At 41.2% G+C, this 23490-nt stretch overlaps 1 protein-coding gene across 1 annotated transcript in view; it reads right to left on the bottom strand.

The window, feature by feature from the left end:
- Snx30 (sorting nexin family member 30) overlaps positions 1 to 23490 on the bottom strand; it is a 114687-nt gene that overhangs the window by 25305 nt on the left and 65892 nt on the right. The window contains exons 4-6 of the mRNA XM_070011796.1: positions 12404 to 12562; positions 8781 to 8976; positions 7260 to 7459 (exon numbers count right to left, since the gene is read on the bottom strand). Of these exons, the coding sequence (XP_069867897.1) occupies positions 7260 to 7459; positions 8781 to 8976; positions 12404 to 12562 (555 nt within the window). The remainder of the gene's footprint in view (positions 1 to 7259; positions 7460 to 8780; positions 8977 to 12403; positions 12563 to 23490) is intronic.

The following is a 23490-nucleotide window of genomic DNA, read 5'->3' as shown; positions in this document are numbered from 1 at the left end:
CTTACTTTATGAGTGTGATACCTTGTTGTCCTGAAGGTATTAATGATTTTTATGGAAATTTTATTCCCCTTCAATAGTTCATTCAATATATAGTTATTTTCCTTTACTACTGATATTCATATCAGAATCTTCCTTTAAATATCTCGTGGCCCCTTGCTCTTGGCATATTAGAAGCACTTGCTGCTAATTCTCTGAGGGGACTCTGTGAGGTCTTTTCATCGAGCCTCCCCTCCTTATCCCTCATCCACTAAAATTTGTATTTCCAGTCTTTTCTCCTGTTCGAGGTTTTCTGGAAAAGGCCCTTATAGTCCTTACATGGAAGACATAAAGCTGAGCTGAGAGACAAGCAGAGACTTACACCGAAGGCCCTCAGCTGAACCTGGAGTTCTTTGCACCTATACCCTCTGATGTACCCCTGCCAATAAGCATGCCTATGGTCTGTCAGCATGAAGAAATGACAGTGGTCCCAGAGGAAGGAGGGGAGAGAATCAGAAGCTTTGGTTCTGAAAAACTCTTGACCTACAACTCTTCAGCTCCAAGTTTCCTCTGTCCCAGAGGGGCTTCATGCCATAATTTGTGAACTATATGAAGGGCAGTCTCAATTATTTTCTCCAATTCATTTTTTTTTTTTGCCAGTCCTGGGGCTTGAACTCAGGGCCTGGGCACTGTCCCTGAGCTTCTTTTGCTCAGGGCTAGCACTCTACCACATCACCACTTCTGACTTTTTCTGTTTATGTGGTACTGAGGGATTGAACCCAGGGCTTCATGCATGATAAGCAAGCATTCTACCACTAAGCCACATTCCCAACCCTCAGGGTTTGTTTTCTTTTAATGTAAGTCAACTTTTCACCTCTCATTTTGCTAACTCCTGAAGTTGTTTTATTACTGTTTCCTTGCTTACTGCTCTTTGTCTCTGTGGCAATAGACACAGACAAGGACAGACAGACAAGACAGACAGACAGACAGTCTTTCTCTCTCTCTCTCTCTCTCTCTCTCTCTCTCTCTCTCTCTCTCTCTCTCTCTCACACACACACACACACACACACACACACACACACACACACACACACACACACACGTTGAAGTTTACAGAGAGAGAATTTAAACATGTATTCAGTCTGCCATTACTGGGGATCTCAGAGTTTCAACATGTAGATTTTTCTTATTGTTTTAGATCTTAAGAGATCAGGATATACATTTCACATCCTGCTTCTTCACATGTTCATTTAAAGTTGCAAGTAATAATTTCTTGTTTGCTTTGAAACAGGGTCTCACTGTGTAGTGCAGGTTAGCCTCAAACTCACAATCCTCCTGCCTCAGTTTCTCTAATTCTGAGATTACAGGGTTGCTACACCAAGCCCAACTTCATAATGCAAGAAATCAGCCCCTCAATCTACAATCACTTTTGTTCAAAAAACAGTCTGATTTTTCTCTTCACAACTCATTCTTGAAGAAAAATCTTCATTTCTGCTTTTGAAAAGCACTGAAAAAGACAAACTAACGAATAACATGTCAACTGTGGCAGCAATTTGACTCACTTTCTCCACCTTGTGGCTCTCAGAGGAAACAATGGGACAGCCTGAAGAAACTAGCTGACAATTAAATGCATTTGAAAAGAAGTACCCTGGAATGTTGTTGAAGGTATCTCTAACTTAAAGACAAATTGTCTCTAGCCCAGTATTTCAACATCTACATCTCACACCTTAGTCATAATCCATATCATTAAATCCAACAGTAGTCAATACTTGCTGTACCCTTAAGAGTATTTCTCTTGGCTCACTGAGCCAATTGTCTTTTTTTTCCCCTCCTACTACACCAATCACTTTCCAGGCTTCTTGCTATTTGTTCATTTATCTTCATTCTTCTTTATTTACGATTTAAGACATAATCTCACCCTCTAAATATATGGATCCCATCCATCCAAGGCACTCTCCTGTAGTCTTATAGATCATCGCCTCACTCCCCCCACTCTTCCTTTTTCTCCTTCCTTTCTTCTCCTTTCCAAGGCCCTCTTTCCCCTTCTCCATCTTCTTATCCCCCTTAAACTCAGGGCTGGGCAGTGTCCCTGAGTTTTGTTTTGTTTTGTTTTTGTTTTTTTGCCACTTAAGCCTTAGCTGGACTTCAAGCTTTTTGTTAGATAATTGGAGATAAGAGTGTCATGAATTGGGAAGTGGCGCTGTAGCTCAAGTGGTAGAGCGCTCGCCTTGAGCTGAAGAGCTGAGGGACAGCTCCCAGGCCCAGAGTTCAAGCCCCACGACCAACAAAAAAAAAAAAGAGTGTCATGAATTGTCTGCCAGGGCTGGCTTTAAACCACTATTCTCAGATCTCAGCTTCCTAATAGCTAGGATTATTGGCAAGAGCCACTAGCGCTGTTTTTATTTGTTTGTTTGTTTGTTTTTTTCCCACTTTTTGACAGTACTATGGTTTGAATTTAGGGCCTGGCACTTGGTTGCTGACTTGGCTGCCACTACTACTTGATCCACACCTTCAGCTTGATTATTTTGCAGATGGAGTATTAGAAAATTTTCCGCCCATACTAACCTCAAACCACATTCCTCCAGATCTTAGCCTCCTGAATCACAAACCATATAGATTACCACAGTGGTAAGACTATCTGGCCTTTCACTCAAAACATGCCCCCATCCATCCTCTTCTCTATCACCTCCCTTTGCTCCCCTCGACAGCCTCCTGAACGGTCCCACTCCCACACATTCATTCTCTTACCATCTAGTCTTTGCATAGTGCACAGGGAGTAGACCTTGCATCCTACTTCTTCCTTGTACAACGCCAAACAGCTGCCCATCTACTTCTTAGAACAAAATTAAGTCTCTTGTCAGCCATGGCCTTTACAATGCTACTATGTGACCTAGTCCCTATTCTACCTATCTCTGACTTTACCTACCTACATGTGCCCTTACTTGGAGGCCTCCATTCACACTGGCTTAGTGATGTGCAGACACCAAGCTCGAATCAACCTGAGAACCTTCGCACTCTGCCTAAATATTCCATACTCAGGTCCTCACACAGCTAACTCCCCCAAGCCATTCAAGTCTCAACCAAAGCCACTTCTTCACGTGGCTCTCCCTTACAATGTGCACACTTATTCAGCCTCCTCTCACTCCAGCCATCCCCAACACCTCAGGGACAAGCATGTTAACTGACTTACAGATAAAGCTTACCTCCTGAAATATAACAAGATGTACAACATACGATGGTTACATATTTGTACCCTATATGGATAAGGCAGTGTGGGAACTAAGACTTCTGTACTAGCCTCCTTAACCAAGGTTTCTCTGCCTCCTGGCCTTCACATAACAACTCTAGTACTCAAAGAAGCACCACCAGAAATTGAGTGAGGAAGGTTCTCTAAGATGGCCACTCCTGACCCATCTCTGGCCTAATTACAATGCCACACAGTGTACCAGATATGAAATCCCATATGGAGGCTTATGTGCAGATAAGATGTCCACAGGGGGTGCAACTTGGGCACCCCTCCCTTTCAAGAGCTGTCTTTCCACACTTCCTCACAATCCATGCCTTCAACCATCTCTTGTAGTACAGGCTGTTCTCAATGTTAACTGTCTAAAAAAATCTCACTGCTCCATTAGTTCCATGTGGTCTGACAATGACCCCACTTTCTTTGTGCTCTCTCAACCCCCAATAAGAACTGAATGTACCCGGCCCCAAACATCCTTAAAGAGATCAAATTTGAGTCCAGCCTTGAGAAGCCAGAGATCACCTCATTTTTCTCTTGGCAGGTAGTCAGCATATAGCTGGTAGGTAAGGGGTCACTGCAACCGGGAACAGAGGAAAGATTTATCTACAGGGTTCTGCTTCTTCATCTATAAGATGAAAGATGATCACAAGGTGATTCCCAAAGTCCCTTTCAAACTCAGGGAGGACCACAACCACAGCTCCATTAGAAGAATGTTTCAAGGATCCCAGTATTTTCCCCGTCTAGTGACCTTCAATTAACACAAGTTCAGAGAACACTGACTACACATGACTTTTGCTGACTCAAAGCCAAGATAAAAGGGATAGGATACAAGATGTCAGCTTGGAAGAACTCCCCAGCAAATCAAAGCTAGCAGCCTCTTGGTTCTGAAACCCACCAAGCAGTTGAGGAACCTGTCCCAGCCAGCCCCTTGGCAAGCCCTTTCTTCTCACTTTAGTTTTCATAATCAACACCAAAGTCTGTCTTGCTTACATCTAAAAATTGATCAGTTATTTTGAAGATGGAATTATGTGACTGTCTTGGAGAAATTAAGTATAGTTAAGAATTCTTTGTTGGTATGATGCCATATATCTATAATCCCAGCACACAGGAGGCTGAAATAAGAAAACCTTGAGTTCCAGGCTAACCTGGGTCAATAGCAAGACCTTGTCTCAAAAAAACATCTTCAGGAACAGCAATATCCAAAGATAAACCCACCACACGCACAAAAAAAAACCCAAAAACCAAAGATAAACCCACCACTCATCACTGTCCCACAGTCTAGTCTTGGCTGCACAGACCCTAACAGCCTATATACACACCTCGCTTTGCCATCAGGTTACTCCTGTCCAGCCCAGAACACTCTGCAGGGATATCTTTCTTCCTGGTGCCAAGGGAGAGGCACGTGGTCTCTTCTTATTAATGAGGTGCAGCTTAGTGCATTATGAGGTGAGCTCAAGTTTCAGAGACTAACCATCAACACTCCCTCTTTACAATGTCCTGCCCTGGACAATCCTCTCCCAGCCTGATTAACCAGACTGCAGTTTCTTCTGGCCCCATAAACAAGAAACACAGTCCATGTGCCTCATGCATGGGGTGAAGAATGAGAACAAACAACTATTTGTTTGACATATAACTTCAGTTACTAACACAGGTTATGAGACGATCAATGCAATAATGTTTTGGTGAAGATTCCAGATAAATCCTTGCTAAATAACAGTTTAAAACTCTGCTTCAAGCACAAGTATATATTAAGTGTTAACACACTTGTCACCTTGTAGAAGCAAAGAAATTTGTACCATAACATCCAAATAATGTGCAGGTGGGTTGGCTTTCTGGTCTGTGTAAGGCTAGGAGCAATCTGATAAAGCATTTTATCTTTTTAAAAGAAATTTAAATCCAGGAACACTCTGGGGATTGTAAAACTTATTATTTTTTGTTCACAAAAACACACACTATTAACTTCATAAATAAAATATTGTGGTTCATTTAAATCAGGTTGTCTTTCTATGTTTGTGTCAGCTACAGAATTAAAAATGCAATGTACAGCTCTCAATTGCTTAAAAAGGCTGTGTGATGGAGGAAAAGGAACAGCAAATATGTGACTGAAGTTCTGGTTTCCAGCCTCAGTTCCAGTAACTCCTAGCCAAGCTGCCTGAGGCTTGGGGTCTCACATTTGCACTGTGCTCTCCCGTTTTCATTTCCAGACAGAGAAATGTCCACATTTTCCTGGCACTGAGGATCAAGCTCACTGTCTTGGAAAGTGTTCCATTAGCAGCTTCCTAGGGTAGACAGGAAACCACAATTCGCTCTACAGAATTGAATAATCCACGTTCCACAGTCCACATCTGAACATGGATCAGCACATTCACACCTGGTGAAATAAAGCATGGATGATGGGTAGTGGGAGTGTATCACAACATTCTCTCTGCTTTGGGATATGCTTGAAGTTTCCCATAGGACAGTTTTTGTGTTTTTCACAATTACTTGACTTGTTTTTCAAATTCTCCTTCTCTAGCCATACAATACTTTCATAGTTCTTTGATATGTCTGGTTTTCCATCCAATGATGATTGACAGCTCAGTCAACCAAGCCATTTCTAATGCAATGCCCTAGATCTGCCCCAAACTTGATAATCCAGAGGTCTCACCTGGAAGTAGGCAGGCTGCTTGGAGGTGGCAGCCCCACAATGAGCCATGTATCTTTTTCTCTGCATGGAGCTACCATCCTGGGAGTCCTCTGAGGTCACAGGAAGGAATATTTATCTTCGCAGTTCTTCTGTCTTGTCTCATTCATGCTGCTAGATCGAAGCCACTCTGCTTCTTATTCCTTGTACATTACACCCTTCTCCCTTGCTTTAAAAGCTTTCATAATCATAACAGTTTTGTTTTAAATTTCTCATTGCTTTGAGTTAGCTCTCTTTTTATTCCTTTTGCTGGGCAATGGGCATGTCCTTTAAAAATATCTTGAACTCTAGTAGATTTTCTTAAATTATTTCCTCTGTAATTTCTTGGAGTTCTCAGCTTCATGCTGAACCTCTGGGCTTAATCTGTAGGCTTTTTACCTTTCTTCCACACTTTCAATACTTCTGCACTTTCGTTTTACTTTCCAATTACTCCGTCTTATTTTCCTCAGCCTTACTTTCCAGCTTCATCATTCAACTGACTTCAGCAATCATGTTTAACTTCTAGGAGCTCTAACTATTCTTTCCCCAGGCATTCTGCCCTTGTTTTGTGGATAATTTATCTCCTTGAATTCTGAGGACATTAACAAAAATTTTTCCCAAGCTACTTTTCTATTTTCATTTAATTCACATACTTTGATTACCATGTGTTCTTTTCATATGCCAATGGTACTGGTTCACATGTCTGACTCTGCCCTAGGAAGAAGCAAACCTTTATTCACGACGAGCAACGATCCATTATTTTGTTGCTTTTTTTTTTTTTTTTTTTTTTTGGTACTTAAGTACTCAAGTTTGAGTTCATAGCTCTGTACTTGCTGAGCAGGCACTCTACCACTTGAGCCATACTCCAGCCTTGCTTTTTGCTGGTTATTTTTGATAGAATCTCACTTCCAGTCCAGGAATGTGCCACCTTGATCTGCCTAGTTTAGGCTTCTCATAATTGCTGGGGTCACAGACTCATGCCACAGTATCCAGCTTCCACCTATGCAGATTAAGTTAGAAGACTTTTCTACCCAGACTCACCTGGAATCACAGCCTCCCAAGTAGCTGGGATGACTGGTGTGAGCCACCGATGCCTAGCTCATTGATTTTTTTTTTTTTTTGGGGGGGGGGGTCAGAACTCAAGGCCTGGGCATTGTCCCTGAGCTGCTTTTGCTCAAGGCTAGCACTCTATCACTTAGAGCCACAGTGCCACTTCTGGCTTTTTCTATTTATGTGGTATTGAGGAATTGAACCCATGGCTTCATGCATGCTAGCCAAGCACTCTACCACTAAGCCACATTCCCAGCCCTACCTCATTGATTTTTGATAATGACTACTACAACGGAAGTACCCACATGCACAAGAAGCTACCCAGCTTACCTTCATGGAGTCGGAGTATAAAATATATTCCCTGAGCACAGGCAGAAAGTCTTCTGTCATGTCATCTGTCAGCTCTTCCAAGGCTGTAGAGCAGTTCCCAATGCAAGCTGACACTCCCTCCAGGGGCTCGGTCAGCTCACCTTCTAAGGCACTCCACGTGGAGTACACAGGCCCATATTCTCTGAGCTCTACCAGGTACTCTACAGAGGGAGGGAAGCCAGTTACCACTTGGAGCACTCAGTGGAGTCACTCAACAAAGATCAAACTGGTACATTAAGATACGGAGCTGTGATCACTCCTCTTCTGAGCATTCTCTCCTCCTAGTACAAAACCATTCCTAACATAACTCTTCAAGACATCTAAAAGCTGATGTAACATCTTGGTCTCTGGATAACAGAGGCCACAATGCCATATCGAGAAAATGGGAAGAGATCTATCTTCAGAAATAACCACTTGCCTACCCACACTGTGAAAGTTTTGTTTGTTCATTCATTTATTTATTTATATTTTGGAGTCAGTAACTGGGTTTGAGTTCAGGACCTGGAGCTTGCTTGGCTTGCTCACATGGCTGGAGTTCTATCATTTGAGTCTTATCTCTAGCCAAGTTTTTTTTGCTGGTTATTTTTGAGATGGAGTGTCTGTCCAGAAAACCTGAACAATTAGGGTTACAGACATGAGCCACCAGAGTTTAGCTGTAAAGCAGCAGGATTTTGTTTTTTTGTTTTTGTTTGTGTGTGTGTAAGATGGGGCCTAGGTATTGTCCCTGAGCTTTTCTGCTCAAGGCTAGTGCTCTACCACTCTGAGTTACAGCTCCACTTCTGGTTTTCTGGTGGTTAATTAGAGATGAGTCTCATGGTCTTTCTTAACTGGGCTGGCTTCAAACTGCAATCCTCAGATCTCAGCTTCCTGAGTAGCTAAGATTATAGGTGTGAGCCACCAGCACTCAGCTGGAGAAGCATTTTAATAGGCAATGGAGCCAGACTTTTTTAAAAAACTAAGTTTAGGAACAATTTTTAAAGAAGAAACAAAATCAGACTCTATGGGAGAACAATGAATGTAGGAAACAGTTTGCTGAAGAGATGTGGTCTTCTGTAAACATACTCAAGTACCTCTCAGTGTGAAGGCTCACTGGCTACAACTCGGGCATATGCAGACTCTCTTTTTGAGCCATCCTCCTGCCCAAAAGGTTCCTAAGTTCATTTTTACAGCTTTCATTCATCTGGGTGAAGGGCAGTTACATCCATACCTCCACTTCTAAAGCTATAATTAAGAAAAACAGGAGGAAAGACCTGGAGGCTCAGAAGCAAGTGCTTGCCATGAGAAAAGCAAACATAAGGATGAGAAGCATTACTTTCTACTCACAACCAGCGCCTCCTCTCCCTGTATCTATTTAGCTGGTAAACAATGGCCTGGTTCTATCACTGCAGCGCTTGCATAGTTTCATTTTACTCTGCACATATGAATGCCATTGCCACCACTGTGGGCCCCTGCACATGATTAGTGTCTTGGCAGAGTGCTCACCTATTTCTTCTTTGATGATCCGCTGGGCTATTCGATCAATGGTTCCCAGTTTGAGTGCGAAGGTGTCTAAGTATTCGCCTATAGCTGCGAACTCCAGAGGCCGACTCCTCAGCTTGTAGCCTCCTGCGACGTGTTTCACTGACTCACCCACCCGTGTCAGCAATGCCATGCCCTGCTTCTTGTAGGCATTCAGGTCCTATGGACAACATAAACAAACTCAAAGTGCTCTACACCCCATAGCCAGGACTGAGTGAGCCAAATGCTCAAGGCAGCCTCTTGTTGGAAATAGGAGGACTGGGACAACAAGGAGCTGACTTAGTCAACCTGTCACAGTCTAGTGTCCCCTAACTGACATCATAACCCCCAGACTGGCACATCCCAGGTCCCTGTCCAGATTTTTGTCACCATTGCTGGACTCTAATCTCTCCAGTCAAGACCACACACCTGAACCCCCGTCCTTCAAACATTACTTTTAAACTTGTAACCCCATGTTGTCTATAGGAACAAAATTAAAGAGCTGGTATTCATTCTGTTCACTTGCATCTAACTAAAGCCACATGACAGGAAGAGGAAACTATACCAGAAGCATGGCTAGAAAACACAGGCCAGAACTGATTCTATCTGCACTTAACAAGAGTTTGGCCCCTGCTTTTCTTAAGGATGAATGCAAAACTAGGAAATGTGTGCATATGCAAAAGTACAGAACATACTGACCTGCCTGGTATAATAAGCACCTTCCTATCACTAACCTGTAAGAGGATTCTGTAGTGCCTTTGTTTGTCCTATGCACTGGTACATTCAAAATGGTTTTTTAGAAGCTACAGATTCTGTTTGTCCACCCTCCATATACATAAGGTGTTCAATCTTAGTTCCCTAGAAGGGAACATAGAACAGGGCTACATTCCTCAGATTTAATGAAGAACAAAAATTCCATTGGGTAATGTGGCTGCCCAACAACCCCTCCCTGTCAGACACACTTCCTCCTCCATGTAGCCTTCATTTCTACTCCATCCTATGCCAGCCAGCCCCAGCCAAGGCCTCTGCCCTATTCATTATCCACTTTCCTGCCTGCATCGTCCACTTCTGTCCTTCAGTGTGTAACACAAGAGCCATGTGTAAAACAATAGCAATTCCCACTAATCTATCTCCATCCTGTGCCCCATTAAACTCTGGTTGTCTGGGAGACTGTCCTGAAGATTCCATCTAACCTCCCACACTCTAGACAAGAAACAATCTGCCCATTTCAGGCTTCTTATCATAAAAGGGAGAACAAGTACATGCTACTATGCATGCCTAGCTTCCTCCAGGCTCCTAAGTAGCTAGGCTTGCAGGTATGAGCCACCAATGTCTGGCTATTGGCTGATTCTTAAGTACACTTCCAGTTTCATGTCACAAGGAAAGAGAATGCCTTTACAATTGCTGCAGAACAGGTAACTCATCTAGGAACAAGTAATGCAACCAATGATAAAGGAAACCATGGGGGAGCTTGGGGAGGGAGCAAGCAACTACTATTTAACCAGGGTACAGAATGAAAATGCTGTAGAAACAGTACAATAATGTGAATATACTTAACACTACTGATCTGATCACTGGAAAGTGGTTAGGTTGGGTAATTTTACATCATGTGTATTTTGTTATAATGTGGGGGTGAGGGGGAGAGAGGGGCAAGGCCAGCCTCAGATCACAGTCCTTCTACTAAAGGTTTCCTTCATTAGCCAGTATCACAGAATCATGCTACCATACCAGCTTGTCGGCTGAGAAGGAGGCTCCTTAACTTTTTCCTGGGCTTGCCTCAAGCCATGGTTCCCCATGATGCTCCAGGTCTCTACCTTATAAGTAGCTATTATAGGCATGAGCCATTACATGCAGCCAAACAACTTTTTGGAAAAGAAAGGAACAAAAAAAAGAAAAGTAGTACTATGCAGTAAATTTAGTTCAACAAGTAGTACCAAACTAGGGTTGGAATTGGTTTTGTTTAAAGACATCTCTTCTATATTCACTTAAGTGACGCTAGATTGTGGCTGACATACTGAGGGACACTATACATTTTTTTAAAAATTTCATTTAGTTTGAACCACAAATCACTTTCTCAGTCAGTATCACAGATATGTGTCCGTCTGTGTGTGTATGTGTGTCTGTCTCACACACAATTTCCCACTTAATCTTCAAATAGATTCCTAGGAGCCAGTTATGCCTTTCTCTTCCCTGCAATAAAGAGTCAGCTTGAGGTCTTCTTGACAACAGACAGCAGACAACAACCTGAGGGAGAAAGTTAGCTGTACTTCTGGAAAATAAGATGGACCCAAGTTGAAAGAACTATTCCTGAAGACCCGATCACCAGGAAATACTGTTTAAAAAAAAAAAAAACAGCATCCAACCTGTGGTGAAAGGCTTGGGAGGAGGGCAATCAATTTGGTGTGTTGTCAATGAGGCTTAACGTTAACAGAGACTAAAATAACAAAACTAGAGGACTTTGCCAGGTGGTTTCCACTGAATGCAGAATGAACCCTTCTCTAATGACTTTAATACTGGTTGATATTATCTGTAAATGTTTCTCCATTTTGCAACTTTGACAAAAAAAAAAAAAAAAAAAAGGACTGTATCTGGCCCTCAATCCCTTGTCAATTTAGAACATTTTACGTTTTGCCTGAATATACAAATATGGTATCCAAAAACCCATATGGGGCTGGGGGAAGCTCACATAAAGGTCTGAGCAGTGACCCCATTTTTGTAGGCAGTGTAAGTGAGGCACTGCAGGTTTTCTAGCCAGTCCTGACAAGGAACTTCAGATAAAAGCTAGTAAACAACCTGACTCTGGTAACAGTACAGGACCAAAGTATTTAGCTGGCCAATGACTGGAAAGGATGCAACTGACAGAACAACTAAGGGTAAACACCAGTCAGGTAGTGTGATGCAGAGTTCAAGTATAGCATTGGGAGTCACAAAGACCCAGCTCCAGGACTTAGTGACATCATGTGAACAAGTACAACCTCTCTCAATTTCAGTTTCCTTGTCTGTAAAATGAGGTTGCAAGTCATTTCTTACAGGGCTCTTACCAAGAACAGCCTCTTCAAATACCCCCAAAATACTATTTTCCTTCCTGTTGGTGGGACCAGCCTAATCTGCCAAGATGTGTTTAAGAAAACACTTGCCTCTGCTTTGGGCAAATGGAGATATTTAATTTCCACTGCTATAGCAAGGGAGATCTGGTTTCCTCCTGAATTCTAACACAAAAGGCAGGCCATCATAGTATATACCAAGAAAACAAAGCTCAGAGGACCACTTATGCAGGTGGCTTGACAGAGATCAAACAGCTTTGAAGAAAGACCTCTATGAGTTATTATTTTAGAGTTATCTATACATATTTTAAAGTTATCTATACATATTTCCTTCTTTCTTCCTTTCCTTTCTTCTTTCTCTTCTTTCTCCTCCCCTCTTCTCCCCTTTTCCTTCCTATTTCCTCCTCTTTGCTCTCCTCCCCTTCTCTTCCCTCTCCTCTCTTCTCCTTTTGCAGTAGTAGAGATTGAGCTCAGGGCCTCACAATTGCTAAGTTACTGCTTGAGCCACAACCCCAATCCAAGAATGATAGCTTGGGGAAAGAATGTACGCTATTCTGTTCTTACCTTAGCAGTGAGGAAAACATTAAAGTGTTCATTGAAAGACAGCACAGGATGATCTGTAATTCGTTTTAAGAATTTATCCAAAGCTTTTCTTCTGGTTTCCACAAACTCCTCTGAAAAACGATCTACAACACCTTTCACCACAAACTTCTCAGGAAGTGGCTATGAAAACAGGAAGGAAAAGAGCAGCGTATTAAGATGGTGCAGGGAAATCCGCCAGCCAGCAAATACCTCCTGTTACCCACCTGTCCAAAGCACAATTTCCAACTAGCCAGAAATTTATGCAGTAGTTAATATAAAGAAATCAACATTCACCAAATAAGTACAACCATGTAGTTATCTTTACATTGCTTGCTGTAATGGAAAATACAGTGCAAGATAGGGAGTCTAAGAAAAGAAGGCAGACAACCTCAGCCACACAGAAAATCATTACAATATCTTAAAATTCTACTCCTGGTTGAAAGGGTTAAACACCTTGGTGAGTAAAGTAAAGGGGAAGTGGTTAAACTGAAGTATCTAAAAATATGTTTGCCAAGTCAATAATTTTTAGATTTGCATTCAAAATTTAATTTCCTTCATTTTTTAACCCAATTTTTTTCTAGTTCAGTTCTTTCAGCCAACACTGTTAGGCAATTTAAAACTTCTTTTCACCAAGACAGAAATCTTGGAACCTGCTTTTTTTTCTTTCTCTTTTTTAGTGTTAGACGTGGGCTTGAACTGAGGGCCTGAATTGGCCCTGAGCTCTTTTTGCTCAGGACAAGCACTCTACCACTTGAGCCACAGCTCTACTTTTGGCTTTTTGGTGACTAGCTAGAGCTAAGAATCTCATGGACTTTAAGTGACTATGAAATCATTTGTTGAAGATCTCAACATGGCTCCAAGAACACACCAGATGTCCAATGCATGCTAGGTATTTTTATTAGTGTAAGACTGAAAAAATGAAAAGGGATATGGACTATGGACAGAAATTCCATACGCCTCTTTAGGCTAAAATGTTTCTAAAAATCATCTGAGATATACTTTTGCACCTACCAAGCTGATTAATTTTTAAACTGAAAACTATGTGTTATGATTCATTTTTAAACTGAAAACTGTGTGTTAACAAATAACGTAGAAAATCTGGATCCTCCAACATTGCTGGTAAGAACACGAAATGGTTCAGCCACTGTGGAAAACAGTTGGGCAGTTCCTCCAGAAATTAAACAGGATTGCCATATGATGTAGCAGTTCCATTACATATCGGACAGCCAAAATAACTGAAAACAAGCATTGACCAAGACTTAGGGTAGTAAATGTTGACAGCAGCATTATTCCCGATAGCTGGGCTAGGAAAAGGGAAGTGGCTGCTTTCTACGTATGGGCTAGCTTCTGGGGTGATTATCAGGTAACTTGAATGGACAGTGGAGGCTGGGAGAAATGGGAGAAAATTATGAAAGGGGTAATATTAATCACAACGCACTATACTCATGAACTGACATGTTAAACTGAAGCCCCTTTGTACAACTACTTAAAGATAATAAACACTAAATGAAATAAAATAAAACGTTCTGGATTAAATAGTGGCAATGGTCATGTAACATGAATTGTTGCTATAAAAGCCATTCAACTATATACCTTAAAATGGCTAAAACAATGACTTTTACATTATATAAATTTTATGTCAATGTATTTTTTTTGGTTGGTTGTGGGCCTTGAACTCTGGGCCTGGGCACTGTCCCTCAGCTCTTCCGCTCAAGGCTAGTGCTCTACCACTTGAGCCACAGCGCCATTTCTGGTTTTCTGGTGGTTAACTGGAGATAAGAGTCTCATGAACTTTTCTGCTGGCTTTGAACTGCGATCCTCAGATCTCAGCCTCCTGAGTAGCTAGGATTACAGATGTGAGCCATTAGGCACCTGGTTGTTTTTTGTTTTGTTTTTTTTTAAGCAAAGGTGAGAGAAAAATACCACAAAGATGAGAAGATGCTCCACTGCTGGCTCTGAAGATGGAAAAGGCCGCAAGCTGAGGGATGTAGAAAGCACAAGGAGATGTGTTCTCCCCTACTGACTTCGGAACAGAAGGCAGTCCTGGCCCACATGCTGACAGTAACACAATAAGACCAATTTCCAACTTTTGATGTATGGAGTTTTAAGAGAATACAGTTCTGTTGAAATCACTTGAGATGGGAGTTCATTTTATCAAACTTCTCTACGTTAGCTTATTTGTTATTTCTCTAATAAAGAAACTTTTTTCAGAGTATGTAGATGTGTGATATAATCAGAAAAAAATCTCATTTGCAAATCATTAATCAATTAAAAAATTTCAAGGTTTAGCTACTTGAAGATCAAGAAGACCTCAGTTCAAGGTCAGCCCAGGCAAAAAAGTTAATGAGGCGACAAAAAACTTGGCACCTGTTGTGTTAGCTACACAGGAAGCATAAGCAAGAGGATCATAGTCAGCCCCATCAAAAAACTGCAGATTCAGGGCTGGGAATGTGGCTCAGTGGTAGAGTGCTTGCCTTGCATGCATGAAGCCCTGGGTTCAATTCCTCAGCACCACATAAACAGAAAAGGCTGGAAGTGATGCTTGTGGCTCAAGTGGTAGAGTGCTAGCCTTGAGCAAAAGCAGCTCAGGACAGTGCCCAGGCCTTGAGTTCAACCCAGGACTGGCAAAAACAAACAAACAAACAAACAACACTCCAGACTCTACCTAAAAATACCTAGAGCAAAAACAGCTAGTAATACCAGTTGTGGAGCAGTGGTAGAAGGTGAGTCCCTCATTTCACACACCAGTACCACTAAAAAAAATTTTTTTAAGGTTTAATATTGAAAAGTTGATATGTTTGTAGCAGTTGATACTTTAAAAAGCCATTCTTGCCGGGTGCCAGTGGCTCACTCCTGTAATCCTAGCTACTCAGGAGGCTGAGATCTGAGGATCATGGCTCAAAAGCCAGCCCAGGCAGGAAACTCCATGAGACTCATATCTCCAATAAACCACTAGAAAACCAGAAGTGGTGCTATGGCTCAAGAGATAGAGTGCTTGCCTTGAGCTGAAGAGCGGAGGGAAAGCGCCCAGGCCTGGAGTTCAAGACTCATGACCAACAACAACAAAAAGAGGCATTCTCACATATATTATAAAGATGTGCGGTATGTTAAAAAAAATTCTGATTATTGTCACTGAAAAGCTACAATTCCTGGGTATGCAGTCTAGACTGTTTCTGCTGCTCAGTCTTGAAATGTCCAACTCCTCTTGCCAGCATTTGAACTGTGACTCTGACACACAATGCCATAAACACTGAACATACCTCTACCTCGTGACAGGACCTTGCCTTTCCTCGCCTTGTCAATTTCATACAAAATATTGCTCCTAAGCAAAAAGAACTACTGGACAAATAAAGGAGTATCAAGAAAAAGAATTCTTGTCCCTATAAAGACTATTTGCAAAGCCTAGTTTAATTCAAAGGATTTAAAAGTTCAAACCAATGTTATTACCTATGTTTCAGTTTAAAAGTGTGGGGGGAGAAGGAAAGTAGAAGAAAATTGAGGAAGGGTTGACAAGAAATGTACTCATTACCTTATTTATGTAACCGAAACCTCTCTGTACATCACCTTGACAAAAAAATATATATATATATAGATAGATAGATAGATTTAAAAAGCGCGTACATTTAAGCCGGGCATTGGTGGCTCACGCCTGTAATCTGCAACCAGCAAAAAAAAAAAAGTGTGTACATTTAACAGTGCAAAAATGATAGTTCAGATAGCTCATTTCATATTAAAGCTATACAGCTGTCACACTGTAAATTTTTCCTCTTCAATTCCTGGAAGAGTTTACTACTGGCCATAATAAAATTAGCCTGTACATAGTAAACACTCTTCCTGTAAAACTTCTTCATAAAAAATGAAGCAGAGCAGGGCGTCGGTGGCTCACGCCTGTAATCCTAGCTACCTAGGAGGCTGAGATCTGAGGGTCGCAGTTCAAAGCCAGCCCCGGCAGGAAAGCCTGTGAAACTCTTATCTCCAATAAACCACTAGAAAAACAGAAGTGGTGCTATAGCTCAAGTGGTAGAGCACTTGCCTTGAGCTGAAGAGCTGAGGGACAGCACCCTGGCCCAGAGTTCAAGCCCCACGACTGACACCCCCCCCCCAAAAAAAAAGTGAAGCAGGCTAGGTGCTGGTGCCTTACACTTGTAATCCTAGCTACTCAGGAGGCTGAGATCTGAGGATGACAGTTCATAGGCAGACCAGGCAGAAAGGTCTGAGAGACTATCTCCAATTAACCAGAAAAATACCAGACTAGAGATGTAACTCAAGTGGTAAAGTGCCAGCCATGATCACAAAAGCAGAACAAGAGTGCAAGCCCCCGCCGCCAAAAAAGAGTACAAGGCCCTGAGTTCAAGCCCAGGAATGCCCCCCAAGGCAGGGGAGGGGGGGAGATGATGAAGCAAACATTCAATTTCCAATTCCCAAATGAGGTTTCACAGATATATTTATATCAGGTCCTGAATCTATTATATCTATATATCTTATTGTGAAATCTGACTAGCAGTACTCTAGCAAAAGAGGCCATTCTAAGGCCACTGAGCAAGCACAGAAAAGAAAGGAATGGTGGTTACTAGGGAAAGAGAAGGGAGGGGAAGGAAACAAGAAGCTGTTGTTCAACTGGCACAGTTATTGCTACAAGATGAGTGAGTCCTAGATCTCTCCTATAAAACAATGATGTCTACATGCACATACTGTACACTTAGAATGTTGTTATGAGGATGTATTTCATGTAGTCTTCTTAGCTCCCCCAAACAGAAACTTGAGGGTGATGGGAATGTTCATTATCCTGATTGTGGTGCTGGTATAAGTATACACACCCTTGCGAAATTGTACATGTAAGGACTAGGGACAGTTCAACCCCTAGTACCACAAGAGAAAGAGACAGACACCAAGACAGACATTGTACAGCTACAGATTTTTTTTTTACCAGTTATATCTCAAATGAAGTTTTTAAAGAACACTGGACAGGCATTCAAAGCTCACATCTGTAATCCTAGATATCCAGAAGGCTGAGATCTGAGAATACAGCTTCAAAGCTAGCCCAGGCAGGAAAGTCAATGAAACTCTTATCACCAATTAACAACCCCAAACCCAAAAGTAGAAAACAGTTACAGCTTCCAGACTTATTTGTTAAAGGCTCAGTCCCCAGCTGATGGCACTATGTCAGGAGATGGAAGCTAAAAGTGTTGGGGCCTACCTGGAGAAAAGAGGTCAGTGAGAATGTGCTTTTCAGCATTATGCCTGGTGCTAATCTTCCCCCGCCTCCACTGTGCTTCCAGCCTCTTCTATACATTCCCACTGCCATTGTGTTCTGCCTCTTCTCAAGCCCAATGAATCCAGACAATCATAGACTAATACTCTGAACCATAAGATAAAATAAATCCTTCCCCATTTCCATTGTTCCTCTCAAGTATTTGTCACAGTGGTGAAAAAGTATGACTAAACAGTTACTGTTAGAAGCTGAGCATGCTGTTCAGTGGTAGACCATATGCTTAGCATTTGTGAGACCCTGAATTCAATCCCCAGCACTGCAAAGAAAATAGTGGAATACTTTCCAACAAGCACAAATTGCTAAAATAAAGTAAAAAGGACTGCACTGAGATAAAAGTCAATCAATATAAACCACATTGTGCTTCTACTCAGACAAAGGAAAGATGGGTTTACAACGCAGGAAGTTGGATTTCTCCAGAAGAATGTCCAAGGCTGCTGAGTTAGGGGCATAGGGATTGGAAACAAGGGCAGAACTCTCACTCATGATGAAAAGCAAATCAAAGAACCAGGCTGCCTCCTAGAGCAACAGTATGGATGGCCTGTTCACCTACAACTTCACAGAACTTCAGTGAAACCCACACAAAGGAGATTACATCCCTACACTACTAACAGAAACAGTAGAACCAGAAAGCAGCGATTCTTGAACATTTGTAACTATAGCTGACTTAAGATGACAAAAAGAAAAATCAAAACATAAAGGAAACTACCACACTATCCTCCTTAAAATCTACTTGATTTAAATAGCTTCTAAAGCTCCTAAATGAATGCAATATTAAAAGGAGAGCACAATCTCTATAAACAGGCAATGGATCTAATTAGATATTTCTCTAAGAAGATCACAAATGTCTAACAAACTTACAAAAAGATGTTCATCATTAGCCACCAGGGAAATGAAAGTCAAAGCCACAATGAGATATACTTTACATCCACTAGGATGACTATAACTAAAAAGACAGTAACAATCACTGATCATAAAGATGTGGAGATACTGGAATTCCCATATGCCACCTGTGGGCAAGTAAAATGATGTCACCACTTTGGAAAACAGTCTGGCAGTACCTCAAAGGATTAAATAAGTATAGAGCTACTGTATGATTCAGCAATTATACTCCTGGGTCTACACCCAAAATATATGAAAACACATGGTCACAGAAAAAGCTGCTTACAAATGTTCATAGTATCCAAACAGCAAAACAACTAAAATGTCCATCATGGGTAAAACGAATAGAAAGATGCAGTTTATTCACATGATAAAATATTATTTGACAGGGGCTGGGAAGGTGACTCAGTGGTAGAGCGCTTGCTTTACATGCACGCAGCCCTGGGTTCGATTCCTCAGCACCACATAAGCAAAAAAGAAAAAAGCCAGAAGTGGCGCTGTGGCTCAAGTGGTAGAGCGCTAGTCTTGAGCTGAATTGCTGAGGGGCAGCGCCCAGGCCCAGAGTTCAGGCCCCATGACCGGACCCAAAAAAAGAAAAAAAAATATTATTTGACAATAAAAGGATTAAAGCGATAATAACTAACTGTGATGAACCTTGAAAATATTATGGGAAGTGAAAGAATCCAGTCACTGCTAGGCACTATGGCTCAAGAAAATAACCCAGTCACAAAATGTCACACAGTGCATTATTCCACTGATAAGAAATATCTAGAATAGGCAAATCAACAGAGATTGAGAGTAGGAAAGATAGAGGAAGAGACAATAAGACTTCTTTTTGGGATGATGAAAACTGATGTGCTGGTAGCTACACAAATATGAATAGACGCTTTTGAATTGTACATTTAAAATTAGTAAAATATATGTCATGTGGTATATCTCAATAAAGCTGTTTTATAAAGGAAGGAGCCAGGCAAGATGGTGCATACCTGCAATCCCAGCATCAGGAAGGCAGATGCAGGAGAATCACAGGCTCAAGGCCAGTGTGGGATACACAGAGAGCTCCAGACCAATATGGGTTTTGAGAGCCTAGCTCAGAAGATGTAGGGTATGTTTATGAAGGAAATCATGGGGCACTTGTCTGTCTTTTTTTTTTTGGGGGGGGGGTCCGGTCATGGGGCCTGAACTCTGGGCCTGGGCGCTGTCCCTCAGCTCTTCAGCTCAAGGCTAGTGCTCTACCACTTGAGCCACAGCGCCACTTCTGGCTTTTTTCTTTTGTGGTGCTGAGGAATCGAACCCAGGGCCTCGAGCATGCAAGGCAAGTGCTCTACCACTGAGCCACCTTCCCAGCCCCACTTGTCTGTCTTTAATTCCCCTACCCCACCTTCTGATCCTCTCCACGGTCATCTGAAGGTGAATACTAAGCTGGTGCTTTGTAACAGGTAAGAGTCTTCCTAGAAAAGTTGTAAAATGATTTTTAATGGGAAACAAGAGATTTGTATCTGGTTGGACTTTCATATTTAAATTAGAAATACTCTCCTAAACTATTTTTTTTCATTTCAGGTATGTATGAAGAATTTATGAACAAATTCTGTTTGATAATACAGGTTTACAAAGTACCTTTCTACTCACTACTTCTACTCAGACCTTGGAAAAAACTATATTTAAAGATGCTCTATGTCTACTTGATTACTTCCATTGTTCATCCATCCATTTTCAGTCTTTAGATGAGTGCCTCTATGATTTCACCAGCAGGTGGTGATCTCGAGCCTTTGCTTCACAGGTACCAAACCTACCATTCACTTAGGCTGCCAGGAGGGGGAGCACAGCATAGGCTCTGCACAACCAGGCATCTCCCTTCCAGAGCACAGTAGAAGGGGGAAACTCAGCAGACATAACCTCTTATCAGGTGATCTAGGCTAACAGTGTATTAGCAGAATACACCTTTACTTTGTGGTTCTCTCCAAAACACATCACTCTAGGCTAGTCTAACCACAAGAAAAACAGACAAATGTCAACTGAGGGACACGGTATAAAACACCTGATCAATGCTCCTCAAAACTGTCAAGGTTAGCAAAAACACAGTGAAAGCCTCAGAAAAGAGGCTAAGGAGACATGGCTACAAAATGTAAAGTGCTGTCCCAGGTCAGGACTTGGAGGAGAAAAAACAGTACTGGTAAAACTGCTGAACTCTGAAAAAAGTACTTTTAGTAAAACAATGTTTTTATTTAGTAATAAGGACAATAGTGACTAGGGTCACTAATTTTGACAAATGTTAGCAATGAGCAAAACTGAGTAAAGAATCCGAGACCTCTTTATTATTTTTGTAATGATTTTGAAATTCTATTTTGAGAGAAGTTATGGGGTATGCTCAGGGCCATGTCTCTAGCCTTTTCACTTTGAGTTAGTTTTGGATAGGATTCACCTTTTGCCGCTGAGTTGTCTTGGACCAGGACCTACCTATATCTCTTGTGTAGCTGGGATGGTAGACACAAACCACCATGCCTGTCTTGTTGAAATGGGATTTTGCTAACTTTTTGCCCCATCTTGCCTCAAACCTTGATCCTTTTCATCTCTGCCGGCTGAGTAGCTGATTATAGGTATAAGCCATCACCACTCCCCAATAACTTGTAAAACTATTCTGAAATATTACGAAAAGACAAAAAAGGTCACTACATATTAACACAGGGAACAATCCAAGAAGAGGATATCACCATTGTCAATCTATACGCCCCAAACATCGGTGCACCCAAATATGTTAAGCAAATACTCTCAGATTTACAGGAAAAGATGGATCCAAATACAATAGTACTAGGAGACTTTAATACTCCACTCTCACCAAAGGACAGGTCTACCAACCAAAGATGTCTCTGAATTAAGTGATGCTGTATCTCAAACGGACTTAACTCACATATACCGCGTTTTCCACCCAACAACAACCCAGTACACATTCTTCTCAGCAGCTCAGGGAACTTTTTCTAAAATAGATCATATCTTAGTTCATACAAGGAATTTAAGCAAATACAAGAGGATCGACATAATCCCTTGTATTCTATCTAACCATAGTGGAATCAAACTAGTTCTCAATAGCAAGGCATACAGTAGAAAAAACTCAAACACATGGAAATTAAACAGCACACTTCTGAGCAATACCTGAATCACAGAAGAAATTAAAGATTAAAAAGTTCCTACAATTCAATAAAAATGAAGATACACCACAAAGAAAAATAAGACAAGGCGAAAGCAGTCCTCAGGGGCAAATATATTGCTCCCAGTGTACACGTAAAGAAAACAGAGACAGACCAAGTAAACAATCTCATGATGCAACTAAAACTGCTAGAGAAACAAGAAAAAGTTGAACTTGAAGTTGCTAGACAGAGCAAGATAACCAAAATAAGAGCAGAAATTAACAAGACAGAGACTAAGAAAACTATAAATAAAACAAAAAGCTGGGTTTTTTTTTTTTTACAAAAATCAATAAAATTGACAGACCACTGGCAGGATTAACTAAAAAAAGAAGAGGAGACCCAAATCAATAATATCAGGGATGCCACAGGAAAAACTGCAACAAACATCTAAGACATCCAAACAACTATGAAGAACTATTTCTAGACTCGATCCTCACTAAGGAAAACCTAGCAGAAATGGATGAATTTCTAGAGAAATACAAATTGCCCAAACTGAACCAAGAAGAAATAAATCAATTAAATATGCCAATAACCTACAATAAGATGGAGGAAGCAATCAGAAGCCTTCCAACAAGGAGAAGCTTGGAATTCTCTAAGACCTTTAAAGAACTAATACCCATAACTCCTCAAGCTCTTCAGAGAAATAGAAACAGAGGGAGTAATCCCAAATTCATTCTAGGAAGCCAATATCACACTCATCCCAAAACCAGGCAAAGACCCAACAAAAAAGAGAACTACAATCTCTTTGATGAACACAGATGCAAAGCTCCCTCAATAAAATTCTAACCAAAAGAATCCAGAAACATCAAAAAAAATCATACATTATGACCAAGTAGGCTTCATCCCAGAGATGCAGGGATAGTTTAACATACATAAATCAATAAATGTAATCCATCACATCAACAGATTCAAGATCAAGAAACACATGATTATCTCCATTGATGCGGAAAAGGCTTTTGATAAAATACAGCACTCATTCTGTTAAAAGCTCTGGGAAAAATAAGAATAGAAGGAACATTCCTTAAAACAATAAAAGCCTTATACAACATACCAACAGCCAATATTATATTTAATGGAGAAAAACTACAAACAATTTCTCTAAAAACAGGAACAAGGCAAGGATGCCCACTCTCTCCACTCCTCTTCAATATAGTTCTGGAAGCCTTAGCCAGAGCAATAAGGCAAGAAAAAGACATTAAAGGGATCCACACACATAGGGAAGGAAGAAGTTAAACTAGCTCTTTTTGCAGATGACATGATTTTTTTTTTTTTGCCGGTCATGGGGCCTGAACTCTGGGCCTGGGCGCTGTCTCTCAGCTCTTCAGCTCAAGGCTAGCGCTCTACCACTGGAGCCACAGCGCCACTTCTGGCTTTTTCTGTTTATGTGGTGCTGAGGAATCGAACCCAGGGCCTCATGCTTGCAAGGCATGCACTCTACCGCTGAGCTACCTTCCCAGCCCCAGATGACATGATTTTATACCTTAATGATCCCAAAACTCTCAGAGATTATAAACTACTTCTGCTAAGTGGCAGGATACAAAGGCAACACAAAAATCAGTTGCCTTTCTGTACACCAACAATGTACAAACAGAAAGGGAAATCAAGGAAACAACCCCATTCACAGTAACCTAAAAAAATTAAAATAAGGTATCTAGGAATTAACTTAACCAAAGATGTAAAGGATCTATTTCATGAAAACTAAAAAAGCCTAAAAAATAGAATCATAGATGTTA

This window comes from Dipodomys merriami, unplaced genomic scaffold (genome assembly GCF_024711535.1).
Source record: "Dipodomys merriami isolate MVZ:Mamm:240054 unplaced genomic scaffold, mDipMer1.0.p SCAF_11, whole genome shotgun sequence".
Lineage (NCBI taxonomy): Eukaryota > Metazoa > Chordata > Mammalia > Rodentia > Heteromyidae > Dipodomys > Dipodomys merriami.
The sequence above is the reverse complement of the archived record's forward strand: the minus strand, read 5'-3'. Positions and strand labels throughout refer to the sequence as shown.